The sequence below is a fragment of the Ursus maritimus genome, unplaced genomic scaffold (assembly GCF_017311325.1).
Source record: "Ursus maritimus isolate PB19 unplaced genomic scaffold, ASM1731132v1 scaffold_35, whole genome shotgun sequence".
Lineage (NCBI taxonomy): Eukaryota > Metazoa > Chordata > Mammalia > Carnivora > Ursidae > Ursus > Ursus maritimus.
In genome coordinates, this window is record NW_024426119.1 from 24,061,146 (window position 1) to 24,076,078 (window position 14,933).

The window sequence follows — 14,933 nt, forward strand, 5'->3', positions numbered from 1 at the left end:
ACATAAGTAAATTATAGCATTGCAAGTGGGCTAGCAGGGTAGTTATTTTAGATGAAGGGGTAAGATTAAGCATGCATCATTTTTATAAAAACAATGAAATCATTATTCTTTGGGGGAAAAACCTTAAATATGTACGTAAACAGCAATGCATGTACTATGATAAGAAAAGTATCTTTTGTGTTTTCCAGGGTTTTTTTGGAAATTAACTTGTTGGGGTTTTTTAATGCTAAAAAAAAAAAGAGAGGTTGGAAAGATGGGCAGATGCAGAGAAAAAGGAATGTGGATACAGAGAAAGAGAACAGCTGTGGATTGAGAAGGATATGGAAAAGGTAAGCATGACACTGAGCTTTTAAGAGAGATAGGAACCGCATTTCAGAAAAGAGGACAGGTCCCATCAGAAAAGGGCAGTGATGTTTAGGATGAAAAGTCCAGAGGCAAGACCAAGATGCAATCTGTAAGTGGAATGGTTCAGCCAAGACAATACAGTCCGAGTGGGCATGTATGGACTCAAAAGGGAGCCGGGAGCTGACAGGCTTAGGCCAAACTGAGGACAAAGTACACATCCCCGTTAAGCAGCTTGGGCAATGCACTGAACTGAAACAGGGCCCTGAGGCTGGCCTTCACAAGCTCCTACCCCAACTCTCCCTCCGTAGACAACTGGCTCTTAGGTAGATGTCCCTGCTCCCCAGTGCTGACTGCCCACACACAGATAGACAACCTTTACTTCTGAGAAGCCGCCTTCACCTCCAACCTTTCCCTTCATCTCAGGGAGCTGATGTTAACCAGTGTGAAAACAACATCGCTTGAAAGCGGCAGGCAAACAGAAAAAGCTTTCACACTAATGTGGGCAATAAGTTTCAAGCTAAGCAGTGACCTTTCTGGTGTTCCAGGGGGTGTCTGAGCAGTTACAAGCATGGCTCAAACCTAGACCTTTTTGTGTACATAGTATAATAATCAGAAAAATGCACAGAGGAAAAAAAGAGAAACATCCTGAAATAGGAACTTCTCGAGGGCAGGAACCATGTTTCATCCACCTTTGCCTCGCCAGAATACCTGGCATATAGCAGATCAGGAAATGTTTGTTGATGAATGAATCAATGAATTTAATGCAGCCCAGAATCTAGATAATTAAGTTTGCCAAAACACACACATTCTCCAAATACCCTCAAGTATGCTTCAAAATCAGTAAAATCCATGGGGAAAATGGAATCTTTCCAGCTGTGAGTAGAACAACCCAAGGTCTTCACGATCTTCTGCGGACTCACCATCTTGAGTGTTTGGACTCAGAATTTGGGTTCGAAGCTCCTGCAGGCTAATTCCCAGACAGCTGCAGACCTCCTCAGGGCTATAGGGTTCGGGGTGAAGGGCGTGCTCTGTGATCCGCAGCATTTCTTGCAGACTGACCCCGAGTGTGGCCTGCACCTCCTCTAGCCGCAGCACTTTATCCCACTGCAAGCCTCTGTACTTAGCCAGGAGCTGCAATTCGAACCAAGATAATGCTTAGCTTCCATTTCAGAAATCGACATGTACACTTTTAATTAGCCAAATTCAACTGTTTTCTTTTTTTCCATTCAACCTATCCACATTTCCCATCATTGCTTGAAAATGCGCACTGGTTCAGATGTTTGGAATTAAAACATGCTTGTGTGACACTCACAGACTAAACATTTTGCCTTAAAAAACCTAATATCCCGCTGATTTTTTTTTTCTTTTTTTTTTTTTTTTTTTTTTTTTGCCTGTCACCACTTTCCCTCAGGGCTATTGCTTTGAATGATTTTGTTCTTTTATCCCTATTTAGTTCATCCCTAATCCACCACTCTCTATAAAGTCTACAGAAAACTACTCAACTCTCATGTGATCTGGGTCCTGAGGTGGACACTGTATGCCCGATTTCATTAGGGCACTTCCTGTTTACCACATGCCTCTTTGAAAATGGCTAATGAATTTAAGTATCTGGGCATTTGGAGTAAAGTCCCAGATTTTAAATGAAAACCTCATTGGTGACCTTATGAAAAACCACTTCATTAGGTCGCTGGTAGAACTAGAGCTGTATGTTTCTCCACCCTCAAGAAAAGAGTTTGGCCTCCAACCGTATCCTGAGGCATCCCTCAGTCTGACGGAGAGGGTTAAGGACAAACAAAACTTTTGTGACCAGGTCCACTCATGGCAACCTCAATCCGGAATACGTTCCCGTCATTCTCCCCAAACCACTGACTGAGCCCTTTAGAGCAGGTGACCATCAAAACGTGAAGATATCTCTCATCCTGAGGTCTATAAAATTCATTCCCTGGGTGTGAGGCAGGTGCAGACAATACAAACAGCAAAAAGAAACAAGCAAAAGAAGGGAAAACTTGTCTCCCTCTTCGAGGAAATGTGCATCTGATTTACTCTCCTATTATGCTGATGATTTCATTTGCCTTTCTTTTAGACAGGAAGCAGGCTGTACCAAAGACCAGTGAACTTTGGTTAGGGCCACTCACTTCTGAAGAATGTTAATAACAGAAGTTCTTATATTCATTAATCCTCTTTTTAAAACTCTGGCTCATACATTTGAAAGGAGTTAATGATTTTAAGGCAGAACAGGGAAAAAGAGAAGAGCTGTATTTTTCTGTTCAATTATTTCCCAGAACATGGTACCATTCTTAAGGCAAGGACTAAAGCTCAGATCTTTCTTCTGACTTTGTTTGCTTAGCCCCCTTAGTGTTCACAAGCAGTACTAGACTGAGACCTCCACAGATCCGCTCGTTCGTTTAATTCATTCACTCATTCATGGTCTCTATTCTAATGTAGTCCAAAACTAATTTGAGAAAACTCATGAAGACATACATAAAGCAATATATTTATTTTATACAGAAAAAGAGCTGCAGTTGATAATTTCCTGGAATGATACTTTCTTGAAACACAGATCCAAACCAGATGAAATAAGCAATTGAAGCAGACGGAAGTAATCAATAGCTGTATAGTGCTGTATGGTTTAAAATGCGCTTTTTATTTCTTTTAATCTTCACCAGCCTTGTGAGGTGGGTATTATTACTCTACTTAAGAGGTGAGAGTAGATGACTTGCCCAAGGTCTAGTAAGAAACAGAGCTGGAAATCGAACCCCGGTCCTCTAACTCCTTCTGTCTTCCTCAAGGTCCCAGTGTCAGTGAGTTATGGCTAATACTTCTACGGTGCCGCTCACACTAGTTCAAATTGCCATTTAAGGCCTACAAATGGATTTCTAAGCACAAACTAAGATTTGTGTTAGAAATGAACATTCTAGTGATTTAAAAACAAACATTTTGATGGATAGGTTCCCTCTAAAAAAAAAAAAAAAAAAAGAAGGAAAAAAAAAAAAAAAAAAAAAAGAAGGAAAAGAAAAAAACATCAAAGAATGGCCCCCAAGTGATGACAGTGGGCTCTTCCTAAGAACCTTTTAGTCAACATCAGTCTTCAAGTTTCCATCCCCAGGCTCACTTGAACAAGTCACACTGCCTCAGGCATTTGATCCAAGGAAACTGGGCCAAGGATGTGTGAGGAGAAACTCTGGGAGGAATGCCTGCTGCCTACAAGGTTGTTTTTCAAAGGCAGCCTCCCTGTGTGCTTTCCTTCCACAGACAGAGGCACTAACATACAGAAGCTCACGTTCACTCCACCAATATCCCAGTTCGCTGTCAGGTCCACTTAGCCCCAGCTGGAGGGTCCACATAAGCCATTTGGTCTGTATTTCAATGGAGGCTGAAATGTACCACATGCCGTCAGTGACAGCTGCACTGCCAGGAGCCACTGAATAACAGCACACTGCACTGTGCAAGTAAAATAGGAAAGCTGCTTAAGCCCTTTGAAATCTGGCTCAGGAAACAGAAGGATGACTTGCAGATGAGGGAAGTGGGTGGGTAAGATCAGTGTCGCTCCAACACAGAACTTCATGAAGGAATTTGCCACTTGAGGCCTTGGTGATTGGCCTATTTCACTTTTGTGAAGCAGGGCTATGAGTCAGGGCGATGGGTCATTTCATCACAAGTTCCTCACTTGTAGCAGGGTGGGGAAATAAGAGAAAGCAGTTCTTTGTCAACATTCACCACTTCCTTTTTGCCACTGGATATATTAAGTATTCACATCAGATACCACTTCTGGGAGGTTCCTGAACCTGTTCCATGCTCTGTAGGCAAGAAGGCAGGCAACAAATGTTTTGTCCACAGACATGGAAAGAAGCAGATAAATAGTGCTAGGATCCTGCCTCAGGTTGGTGTCTCTCAGAAGCAGGCTCTGAGGCAAGGATTTAGGGGCAAGGACAATTCCAAGATGCTGGTACAGGAGTGGAAAGTGAGACAGGAACAGAAGCCAATGCAAGGAACAGTGACATGGACAGGTGAGGCCGGGCCTGCTGGGCCCTCTGGAACCTGTGTGCAAAAACTTCCGATGTGTCCTGCCTATGGGCAAGAAAGCTGGATTACTGACCCACGAACTCTCATCCATCGTCCACTGAGGGCTACTTCCAAGGATATTACCTCCCTAGCACGTCCAGGTTGTCTCAGGTGCAAACTCAGAGCTTGGCTGCTGCCAGAAAAAGCCCTCAGCCTGGGAGAGTTGCTGGAGCTCCCAGGAAGAGGACATGCTAGGAGAGCGCTCAGAAATGGACCCTAACTCAGGAGCCTGACTGTCAGAATCCACATCTCTTTGACTTTCCCATTGCATTTAGCAGTATTAACAAAGCAATGGGAAAAGGACCAAGTCTTGTCTTCCCCTGGCCAGCAAAGGCTAAAATTTCTAATCCCTTCTCTGAGTTACCTCTAAAAACAACAATTCATTCAACAAGCTGTTTTCCACACAATAAAAGTGGCTATGTTGTTTTTGTTTCTGGTTATATAAGTCACACATGCTTATTTTTAAAATTTCAAAAAGCACAAACCAGCTCAAAGCACAAAAAAATACAAAGTAAAATAAATCATCTGTTATCACTCCAACTCCAAGATAACCACCAACCACTATTTTCATAACTATACTATTATATATTTATGCAAACTTTCTGCAAACCTACAGACATATAGTTTGAGATAGATGTGATCATACGTAGTTGTTTTTATCGTGAAGACTTTACTTTTTGCTTATGTCCCCCATACCGTTCTCCAGTATTTCATAGTGGCTGGTGACTCCCATGTGCACGTTCTACTCATAACCATTATGAAAACACTACGATGTTGACCTTCCCTGATGGTCAACTGTCTGCGCTCAGTGTGCAGGCTACAGGATAAATCTGAAGAAACCTGCACAACTGTGCAGAACGGATCGACTACAGTTCTCACTGCTCCCTCAGCACATCCTGGCGTCCCCAAGCATGGTGTCTGGATCTCATCCACGCCTAACTCCCACGGGCACAATGGAAAGAGCAGGGGTGAAGGCACACGTGAACTCGTGCACTTACTTAAAACAGGTCACCACCTACCCCGGCCTGACACTCCCAGTGTGTAAAATGGCATACTTAAACCTACTTCACAAGCTACTGTGAAGATTCAATGAGATAACAATAAAAATATCTAGCACCTTGCCTGGCCCAGAAGAGGCACTTTTGTGAAGGGCAAGTTTCCTTCCCTCCCCATATTCCCCTGCCTCTCTAGCTAGTTCTCACCCACCTGACCCCTTTTTCCGTGCTTTCAAACATATACAGATGTCTGCTGTCTTAAAATCCTTAATGCTAAAGCTACTGGTCTTCATCTCTCCCACCTTTCACTAACTACCAGTGGCCCATAGTCTAGGCCTTCGGTAGCCACTCTCACTATTGAGTGTGACCACCCAGAGGTCTTTCCTTACCTCCCAAACCACTTCTGAAGCCACTGGAGTTTTCTCAGTCCTTTTAGCACTGAACAAGGCAGTGGCTTCTGGTACTCTTCAGTACTGACCTTCTTCCAATTCCCTGTTTTATTGCTTCTGTAGTCTTGAATTTTCCTGGTTTCTCTCTCACCTCTCTGGTCCTTCCACCATTTCCTTCCATGACTCGTTTTTCCTCTTTCATTACCTACTTCCTAATTAAAGTCACCTTCCAAGTTTAACCCCTGGCCTTCTGGTCTTTTCCTGACACATTCTTTCCCTCAGCAAACTGAACTTTAGCTCTTGGTTTCGACTATTGCCTCCAAATGAATACATCTGAAGGCTGTCCCCCAAGTGCACAGATACATGTGAGGGCCAGGGGGACAGCCTTCAGATGTATTCCTAACCACGGAGGAGAAAACTCCGTGGGGAAACGTCACCGCCTCTCACTTTCCTGTCACCTTCCATCCAACCTTCTCTAAACCTACCAGTGACAGCACTATGCTTTCTACCCCATCATTTCAGCTTGAAACTACAGCTTACCAACTCAACATTTCTCCTTCATTGATGCATGCCTGCATGCAATGAGTGTTTGCTGAGTGCCCACCACTCTCCAGGCCCTCGGCACACAACAGTGGATAAGCACACGTGGCTCCTGACCACAGTGAGCTCACAGCTTACCAGAGGAGACAGGTGTTCCATAAAAATTACACAGTAAAGAACTTAATCTAATTGTGGTAAACTGCTATAATGGAAAAATAAAGGAGGTGGTAAGATTACATAAAAGGACATTTAACATAACGGGAGTGGGGAGGGTAGTCAGGGAAAGCTTCATGGAGAAAGGAGGACGGATACCCAATCATGGAGAGCTTTATACCGACCCTTTACTAGGTTCAGTCATAGCTTCTCTCGTATCCCTCCCTTTTTATCCCATCCTCACTTCTCTTCCACCAAGGCAAAAATTCCCGCTGCCAGGTTAACACGTCTAATACCTTGTTAACAACATCAGCAGCTGCCCACTGCTTCCGGAACCGAGCCTGGTGGATCCTTAGTGCAGCACTGGAGGCCCTGCCACAACCTGGTTCCACTAAACCCATGGACACTATCCCCCACATGCGCTTTCTCTACACTGCAGCTCGGACCCACCACTCTGGGACTACTCCACACTGGAGTCTTGGCAAAGTGTGCTCTACTGAACCAACAGTGCTGAGCGAAACTGGCCGCATTCTTTGGTTTTCCTCCACTTAAACTCAACGGAACTGCCAAAGCCTTGACATTATGCCCACTTCTCACGTTCTATCACTAGACAGAGAATAAGTTCCATGTTGACCATTAAGTGGGAGGAGCTAAAAAAACTGGGTGAGTGATGGCCCCTGACTAGACAGGCTCTGTAAAGAATCACATTATAAAATTTCCTTGAAGTTCCAAAGGACCGCATGAAACTCTCTCCTTCATTGCTTCACTTGTTGCCACAAGGAGCTCAGGGTATGCAAAAGCAATGGAATAATTCCTCTTCCCTTTTTGACTTCCCATAATACTCATTATCGGCATCACACATTTTATCCCCCAATAGAATTAAGGGATACTCTCTTTCAAAGACATAAAACATTTCTGGAAAAGTTTAAGCCACTGAATGTGTGTAAAGTATGAAAAATTTGTGCTCATTAAAGATTTCTGGCCACTTTGTTAAATTAAGAACATAAAAATGTGCTTCACTTAAAAGTATCACTTACGTAAGTAACAATTATAAATCTCTACTGAGTTTGCTTTGAAATGTTCTTAATTTTAGTTCAAATGGCTCTATAAGGCTCTGACTTTCAATGAATCTGCATCAATTAGTTTTTGGAAGCTACTAGAAAGAGAGGAGGAGGGAGAATGAAAGACAGAAAGGAGACTTGAGGATATAGGTGAAACTATCAACATTAAAGTAAAACAAAAAAAAAACCGTATTTGTTGGTTCAGTGTACTTCCCTGTGTTAAGTAGATACAAAAGGTACTCATTTTCGTAAGAGGAGCTTGGAGAGCTAGGAGGAGTGGGAAAATAAGTGTCATTCGTTACAGTTTTGCTGTGTAGACCTCCATCTGATCCCTGAACTCTCCTGATCAGTCATGTCTGCCCTGACACTTCATTTTTACTGTCTGAAAACAGAAAGTTTGTCCAGATCAAGACAATGTTCCTTACCTTTTTACTTTTTACATGGGAGGTTTATTTCCCAATTTAATGAGACCATTTCCAAACAAATATTATATTCATTCACATATAAATAAAAGAATGGAACCATATTGGAAGGAAAATATGCTTAGCAGAATTCCAACCTATGTTCTTAGGCAAAAGTGTATTCTTTTTTTCTTTTTTTAATCTTTCATTCTCTTTCCTTCTTTCTTTCGTTCTCCACACCCAGCATGGAGCCCTATGTGGGGCTTGAATTCACGACCCTGAGATCAAGATCTGAGCTGAGACCAAGAGTCAGACGCTTCACTGACTAAGCCACCCAGGTGCCCCCCTAGGCAAAAGTGTAGTCTTAACATCAAGGTCATATTAGCAGTTTTATCTTGATTTATTATACAGAAGCTTGGATTCTAGTGGTTTGCAGCAACATGATTTAAAAAACATTTTCCATCTTGATCAAGTCTTTCACTTTCCTTTCTTCCCTATTTTTAAAGACAGCCAAATTCAGAGCATGCACCAACCGGGAGGAGTGTGCAGCAGAAAGCAAAATTCAGATGCCAACTTCACTGAGCAGAGTACCTCTAAGACTCATATGGAGCTGTCTACTCCTGTTCTTGAGAAGGTTCTGCAGGGGATTAGGGTTTCCAGATACTACTGCTCCCAAAAGAGATGCCTTTTTTCCAGTTAACTCTCAGACCATTTCCCCATCCTGATAATTTTCTCTAGAGATTCAGCACCACCACCACCGCATTCCTCTCTCCTTGCCTCGCAGGAAGACAGTAGTCACAGGGTGAACCCATTTCCCATGGCCTACTTGTTTGAGCCCACCCATAGATCTCGTAGAGGCTATCTCATTTCGTGATAAGACTCTGAAAACAATGTTGTGTATGCTTGAAGTCTCCTCAGGAAGGCAACACTTACTCATTAATCTCAAAAGTAAAGTCGGCACGAATAAGCCCTCAAACAAATAAGACACTAATTTCTTCCATCTCCTGAAAGAGGAAGGTTGTCCTAAAGGAAAAAACAGTTCACTGAAGCCTTGATGTTGAAAAAAGTTTACTGCACTACTTCTCATATATGCACTGATCAGACACTGCCAAGAGCTTAATATTAAAACATTTCTTTTACATAATTTTTAGAAATTATTTGAATGAGTAAATTCCAATTTTAAACACTTAAATCATGATTTTTAAAAAACGTTAATGCCAAAATTTCCAGAAAAAAAAAAAAAAACTTTTGTTTTTCTGGCTCATCATATCTCTACTCTCCCTAACTTCACAACTTCAGGGGGTGGGAGTAGGGTGAAGTGGCAAGTCAGTCACAATGGATGACACCACACCTTACATATGTCCAGAGAATTTAGTCCAATATACACTTTTACAATATTGTGAAAGTGAGCAAAATAAATACGACAGGGCAGGCAACACAGGGAATAGTCATTCATTTATTCAACAAATGTTTATCCTGTGCCTATTTCGGCCTAAGCACTATGCCAGGCATTAGAGTTATGAAAGTTAGCAAGATGGGCACAGATAAAACTGGCTCTCAGATAAGACTGAATCAAAAGGAGGAAACAGACATTAAACAATTGTGATAAATTCTGTAACTGAGAAGTTCAAGAGCTATGAAATATGAAGGGAGACTTACCTTAGTCTGGAAGTAAGGAGGTCAATGAAGGCTTCCTGGGGGACATTTAGGCTGAGACTTCAAAGAAGGCTAGGGGAAGAGCATTCTGGGCATGTGCAAAGTCCCTGGGGTGGGAATGAGCATTACGGCTGGAGTGCAATGGGGGTGGGGGATGCTAAGACAGGAAGAGTATGAGCTGCACAGGCATCAGATCTTGCAAGGCTCTCTAGGCAGTGATAAGGACTTTTACTTTATTGCAATGCAATCAAAAAGTTTTGAAAGGTGTAAAGCAGAGGAATTATCTGATCAGATTTAAATTTCTAAAGCATCATTCTAGCTAGGAGAAAGCACGGTGTAGCTCCTAAGCCAGAGCCCCCCGGCTCCCTGCCTTAGTTATCTCTAACTTTCTGGTCATACCATGTACCCTTCTGGATCCTCCACAACATTTCATTTCTGTGTCACTTTGGGAACACCTGCTTACATACCACCTGATCACATACTAACCATTTCCTATTTCACATCCTCTAATTTTAACTCTCCTCTCTACTCTCTCTATTCTTATATCTTACATCCTTTTGTATATCTTCATGCTCCTAGTCATACAACAGATATTCGAAGAATAGTTCCTAAGTAGCTTTAAGGCTTGACTGGCAAGGGTCTTCTAAACTGTGGAACAGAGAGCTGTCAAGACTCCCTTCTGGTTTCTGTTTCCTTTGCACACATGTAAAAGTCTTTTAGGCACAAGGGCATTACATCAAGCCTGTATTCTTAGAGTGACCAGTGATGGCCCACTACAAAAATGGTGCATCTGAGAGGACAAGCTGTTGAGGCTACCATCACATTTGTCAAAGAAACAGGATCAGTTATGGTCACTTCCCATCAATCTCCTCCAACTAGCTTTCTCCACCCTTACCTAACCCATTGCCTATGCTTCACAGACATAAACTATCCTCTTCTCCCCAGTGCCATCCTAGAAGACTCAACTGTGAAGTTCGTATAACTTCCAAATACCTTGAGGTTGCAGGGCACACCTATAGGTTTATTTATCTCCTGAGTTTGGAATCAAATTGCTCTCTATCCAAAGGCCTTCGTTTAGAATATTGCCGCAGTCAGAATGGTGCCCTAAGCTTCAGGGAAAGAGACAAAGTAGCAGAGAAAAAGGACAAGAGAAAGCCTACTCCAAGTTTCACTCCAAGTTTGCCAAGTTCATACCTTTGCAGCCAGCCGACACTCCATCACCCTGACATTGAAATGAGAAGTTGCTGCCTTATTCATTTCCACACAACTGTTGGCAATCACAAATACTGCTCCACTTGGGAGTTTCACATCAGTTGCCCTCAGAGGACTAAATTCTATCAACTTGGCCTGTTGGAAGAAAAATGACAGGTGAGATATAGTGTATTAGAATTCAGAAAATGTTTAATCATTTATCTATTTATTTACCTTAGCAAATATTCTTCGTAAAAATTCACTCATTCAATTCAAATATTATTTATTGACTTTCAGGCACTGTACTAGGCACTGGAGGTGCAACAGTGAACAAAACAGACACTATCCCTGCCCTCATAGAGCTTACTATCTAGCAGTAAAGACAATCAAGTGCATAAATACATTTCTAGGTTGTGTTACAATGGTAGCAAAGTACAGGGTATTTTATAGACACATAGTTGAAACATCTGATCACCTAGTGCAGGCTCCTTTGAAAAAAGGGAAATCTACACTGAGTTTTAAAGAATGAGCAGGAGTTGTGTAAACAGAGGATTTCTTGACCCAAATAGGATATCAAAAAGAGGGAAGAGCATACACAAGTTCAGAGGGGGGAAAAAAATGAGGTGTTAATAAAGCTTTGGGTATTGGGGCGCCTGGGTGGCACAGCGGTTAAGCGTCTGTCTTCGGCTCAGGGCGTGATCCTGGCGTTAAGGGATCGAGCCCCACATCAGGCTCCTCCGCTGGGAGCCTGCTTCTTCCTCTCCCACTCCCCCTGCTTGTGTTCCCTCTCTCGCTGGCTGTCTCTATCTCCGTCGAATAAATAAATAAAAAATCTTTAAAAAAAAAATTTAAAAAAATAAAGCTTTGGGTATTGAAATCTGTCTGGAGCTCAGAGTTTGAGGGTTGAGGGTTGGTGAGAGGGTAGAATGCAGAGGTAAAGCAGGAGCCAGATCATGAAATGCTTTGCAAGCTCAAAGAATTTGGACTTCGTTCAGACTCTATAGCTAACTTACATTAACATTGGCACTCTTGCCACCATGTTTGCTTGTCAGGTCTCATCCAAAACACCCAGAGTATTTTCTTAACATTAAACCACATTTCCTCATGGTTGATGTCTTTGGCTTAGAGGAATCAACAATAAAGATTCTTAGTAAGAATCTATCCAGGTGTGCTCAGAAAATAGCCAAGCTTGTAGGAATCTGATGAAAAACTAAGAAAAGATTTTAGAGAAATGTCTGCTTCTATTATGGAAATGGGCAGTTTATGGGCAACAACCAAAACCTCTACTCTGCCTAAGTGAGTTGATAGCCAAGGGGAAGTGGTATCCAGCTAAAGAATTCATCCCTGGCTTATTGTCAACATTCTTTTGCCCACCACTGAAGCCCCAAAAATGTTGACAGAGAAAAGTGATACCAAAGAGTAAATTATAAAAAGAGGGATTGTGAATATATGTAGTAAGAGAAGTTAACATTTGGGTTTAAAACCAACAAGAGATTATGAAAATGCCATGAGATGAAGTGATTTGGGACAAGACCGGGAAAGGTGGTCCCAATAACTAGGGAGTTGAGAAATCTCATCTTAACAATGAAGAGAAATAGAAGGGGGAAAAAACTAGGCACAAGAGAAAAAGAGATCTGAGGTAGGATTCTGGAAGCCTAAGGAAGAGGTGATCAACATGAAACAGGATGGGTGAACTGGCAGCAGCCTTGAATTATAAAGCAGATGATAAATACCATTTACAATAGAACCGAATAGAATTGACTGCCCAGAACCTCTCCAAATGAACTTTCCCTACTTGATATTTCCAAATAGCTCAGTGTCACATACAGTTCCTTCTTCTGCAAGAAATGATATGGACTGGTCCATCCCTCCTCCTTCAGTGCCAATATAACGCTCGCTCTTGGCACAGATTTCCGCAAGTTCCACCTGAAAAAGTAAAAATTGATTTGCACTGTGAGTACAGTCATCATTTACTTCTCATTCATTTCTTACTCCAGGTGTGACAGATAGGTTTGAATTCCAGTGCCAACTCTGATCAATTGACAAAAGTTGCCTGAAGCACTGTGTTAACGAGGACTCTAAGACTACCACTGAGTTCAGTAGGAAAACAAACCATGATGAATTAATGTTTGCAGTGGGATGGAATGAAATACTGGCTGTGCGTGCCACACAGCTGCTCTCCATAAAAGACTCCACAGGGCAAGCGGTTTCTTCCGTCTTTCTATTTGCTCCATCCCTCTCTAGACTACTATCCCCAAAAATCTCATATCCCCAAAAATCTCATATGGGTACTCACTCATTTCTTCCTTCCTTGGTCTTCCTTTGTTTCCCCACAGTGGACTTTTCTAGTCTCCACACAGCCAAAGTGGGGTCATGCAACTTTACCCACCAGTCCAAAAGTAATGCTGTCTGTGTGGCATTTCCATTAAATGTAAGAATCATCATGAAATTCTTGTCATTTCACATCCCTTTCATCAAGAAAGATCATGAACTAGCATCATCTCCCCAGACGCATCTTCCTCCAACCATGATGAAGAGACCCAACACACAAACACAGTTCTAATCCAAACTGAATATGTCAAAATATGTGTTTAAGAATCTTTAATGGCCTCCTACTGATTAATGAAATAAATTTAAGCTCCTCAATCTGGCATTTTAAAGCCTTCTAATCTGCATATGAAATCATATTATCTACCACCCTTTTCCAATTAGATTTGTTTCCTTGACCATCTCACACATTTGTGCAACCTGGTATTTCCCTATCGTCTTTCATACTAATCCTACAGCCAGTCAATACCCAGCTTACCAACTACCTACTATGGACAAGTCACTGGGCTGACCACTCAAATCTTTTCCCATCATAAAGTCTTCCTCAAATATTGTTCCTACTATGGCATCCCCTTTCTCTGAACTTCTACAACATTAACTTACAGTTAATATCATCCATTTACTCGCTCTACTATTCATCCATCCATTCATTCATTTTAGTTTCTTCTAAGACTTGATTCAGGCCCTTATTATTTCTTACCTGTTTTTGCTGGAAAATCCTCCTAGAGTGATCATTCTGCAACACTGATCATCATCTCTGGCCTGCCTGGTTGCCAACACCTTGATGCTCATACTTCTCAACATGTCTTTAGTCCATAAAGACACAATTTCTTTAACGACATCTCTCACTCACTTCTCCGGCCTGCTCTCCTACCACTAACCCCAGAAACCCTAAGTTTGGACTATCAGGAATACTGAACAAATACTATTCTTTATCACCCTTAAGCTCTTTCAAAGTGTGATTTTTGGTCCTCACTCAATACTCCTCTCTCCGGCATCCCCCACTAATCTTCAGAATCAACTCAAGCATTGCCTCTCCCTGGAGCCCACACCACCACCTAAATGCACACACACCACATAACACCTCCTCTACCTCCTTGTATATTAATTATTCTATTTTCACTTATCAAATCATGCTTTAATTGTGGGTTTACTTGTCTTTTTACCCACCAGTCTATGACAGCCCACTTAACTAATGTGACTGAATCACGTAGTGTTTATTACTGTTCTTTAATTGTGTCAGGTTTCAATCACATTTGTTTTCCCTGGAAAACTGTCAGTCTTATAAGAGACAGACAAATTCTGGTGTTTCTATTATGTCCCCAACTTCACACAAGGCTGAGCAACATAGTAAACAATAAATACCTGCTGCTTTCACTTTCTGAAATAGCTGCCCCAATACCATCTGAGAGATTCTGTGTCATAGTCCTTGTTGGTCATATGGATTCACTAACATTAACTTCGCCTTGTGACACGAGGTAAACTTTGGACTTTGATGTAATGGGCGTTGCGCATGGCCTTGCTAAACACACAGCCAGTGACTTGCCCATAATAGGCACATTAAAAAAGAAAGTAACAAAAGGGTCAAAACACCTAGATTTTAAAGTGTAAAGAAACAATATACCCAGGTGAAGATGTCCACATAGCATTTGGATAAGAATGATGAGACCTGAGTCCCTCTGTCACCCTCAGCCAGTGTGAAAAGTTACCCCCCCAACACCATCAATAACAGCCACATTTACATGCTAAGTACCTGGCATGATCTCTTCTGTGAGCAGTAACTCCTCTGGTTATCCTCCTTACACAGATGAG

General features: G+C 42.0%; 1 protein-coding gene across 3 annotated transcripts in view; it reads right to left on the reverse strand.

Moving 5' to 3' along the window:
- Nucleotides 1–14,933, reverse strand: part of GALK2 (galactokinase 2) — a 105,181-nt gene that overhangs the window by 24,208 nt on the left and 66,040 nt on the right. For all 3 annotated transcript variants that reach the window (XM_008705944.2, XM_008705943.2, XM_008705945.2), the window contains exons 6-8: nucleotides 12,621–12,719; nucleotides 10,797–10,949; nucleotides 1,266–1,476 (exon numbers count right to left, since the gene is read on the reverse strand). In XM_008705944.2, coding sequence (XP_008704166.2) covers nucleotides 1,266–1,476; nucleotides 10,797–10,949; nucleotides 12,621–12,719 — 463 coding nt within the window. The remainder of the gene's footprint in view (nucleotides 1–1,265; nucleotides 1,477–10,796; nucleotides 10,950–12,620; nucleotides 12,720–14,933) is intronic.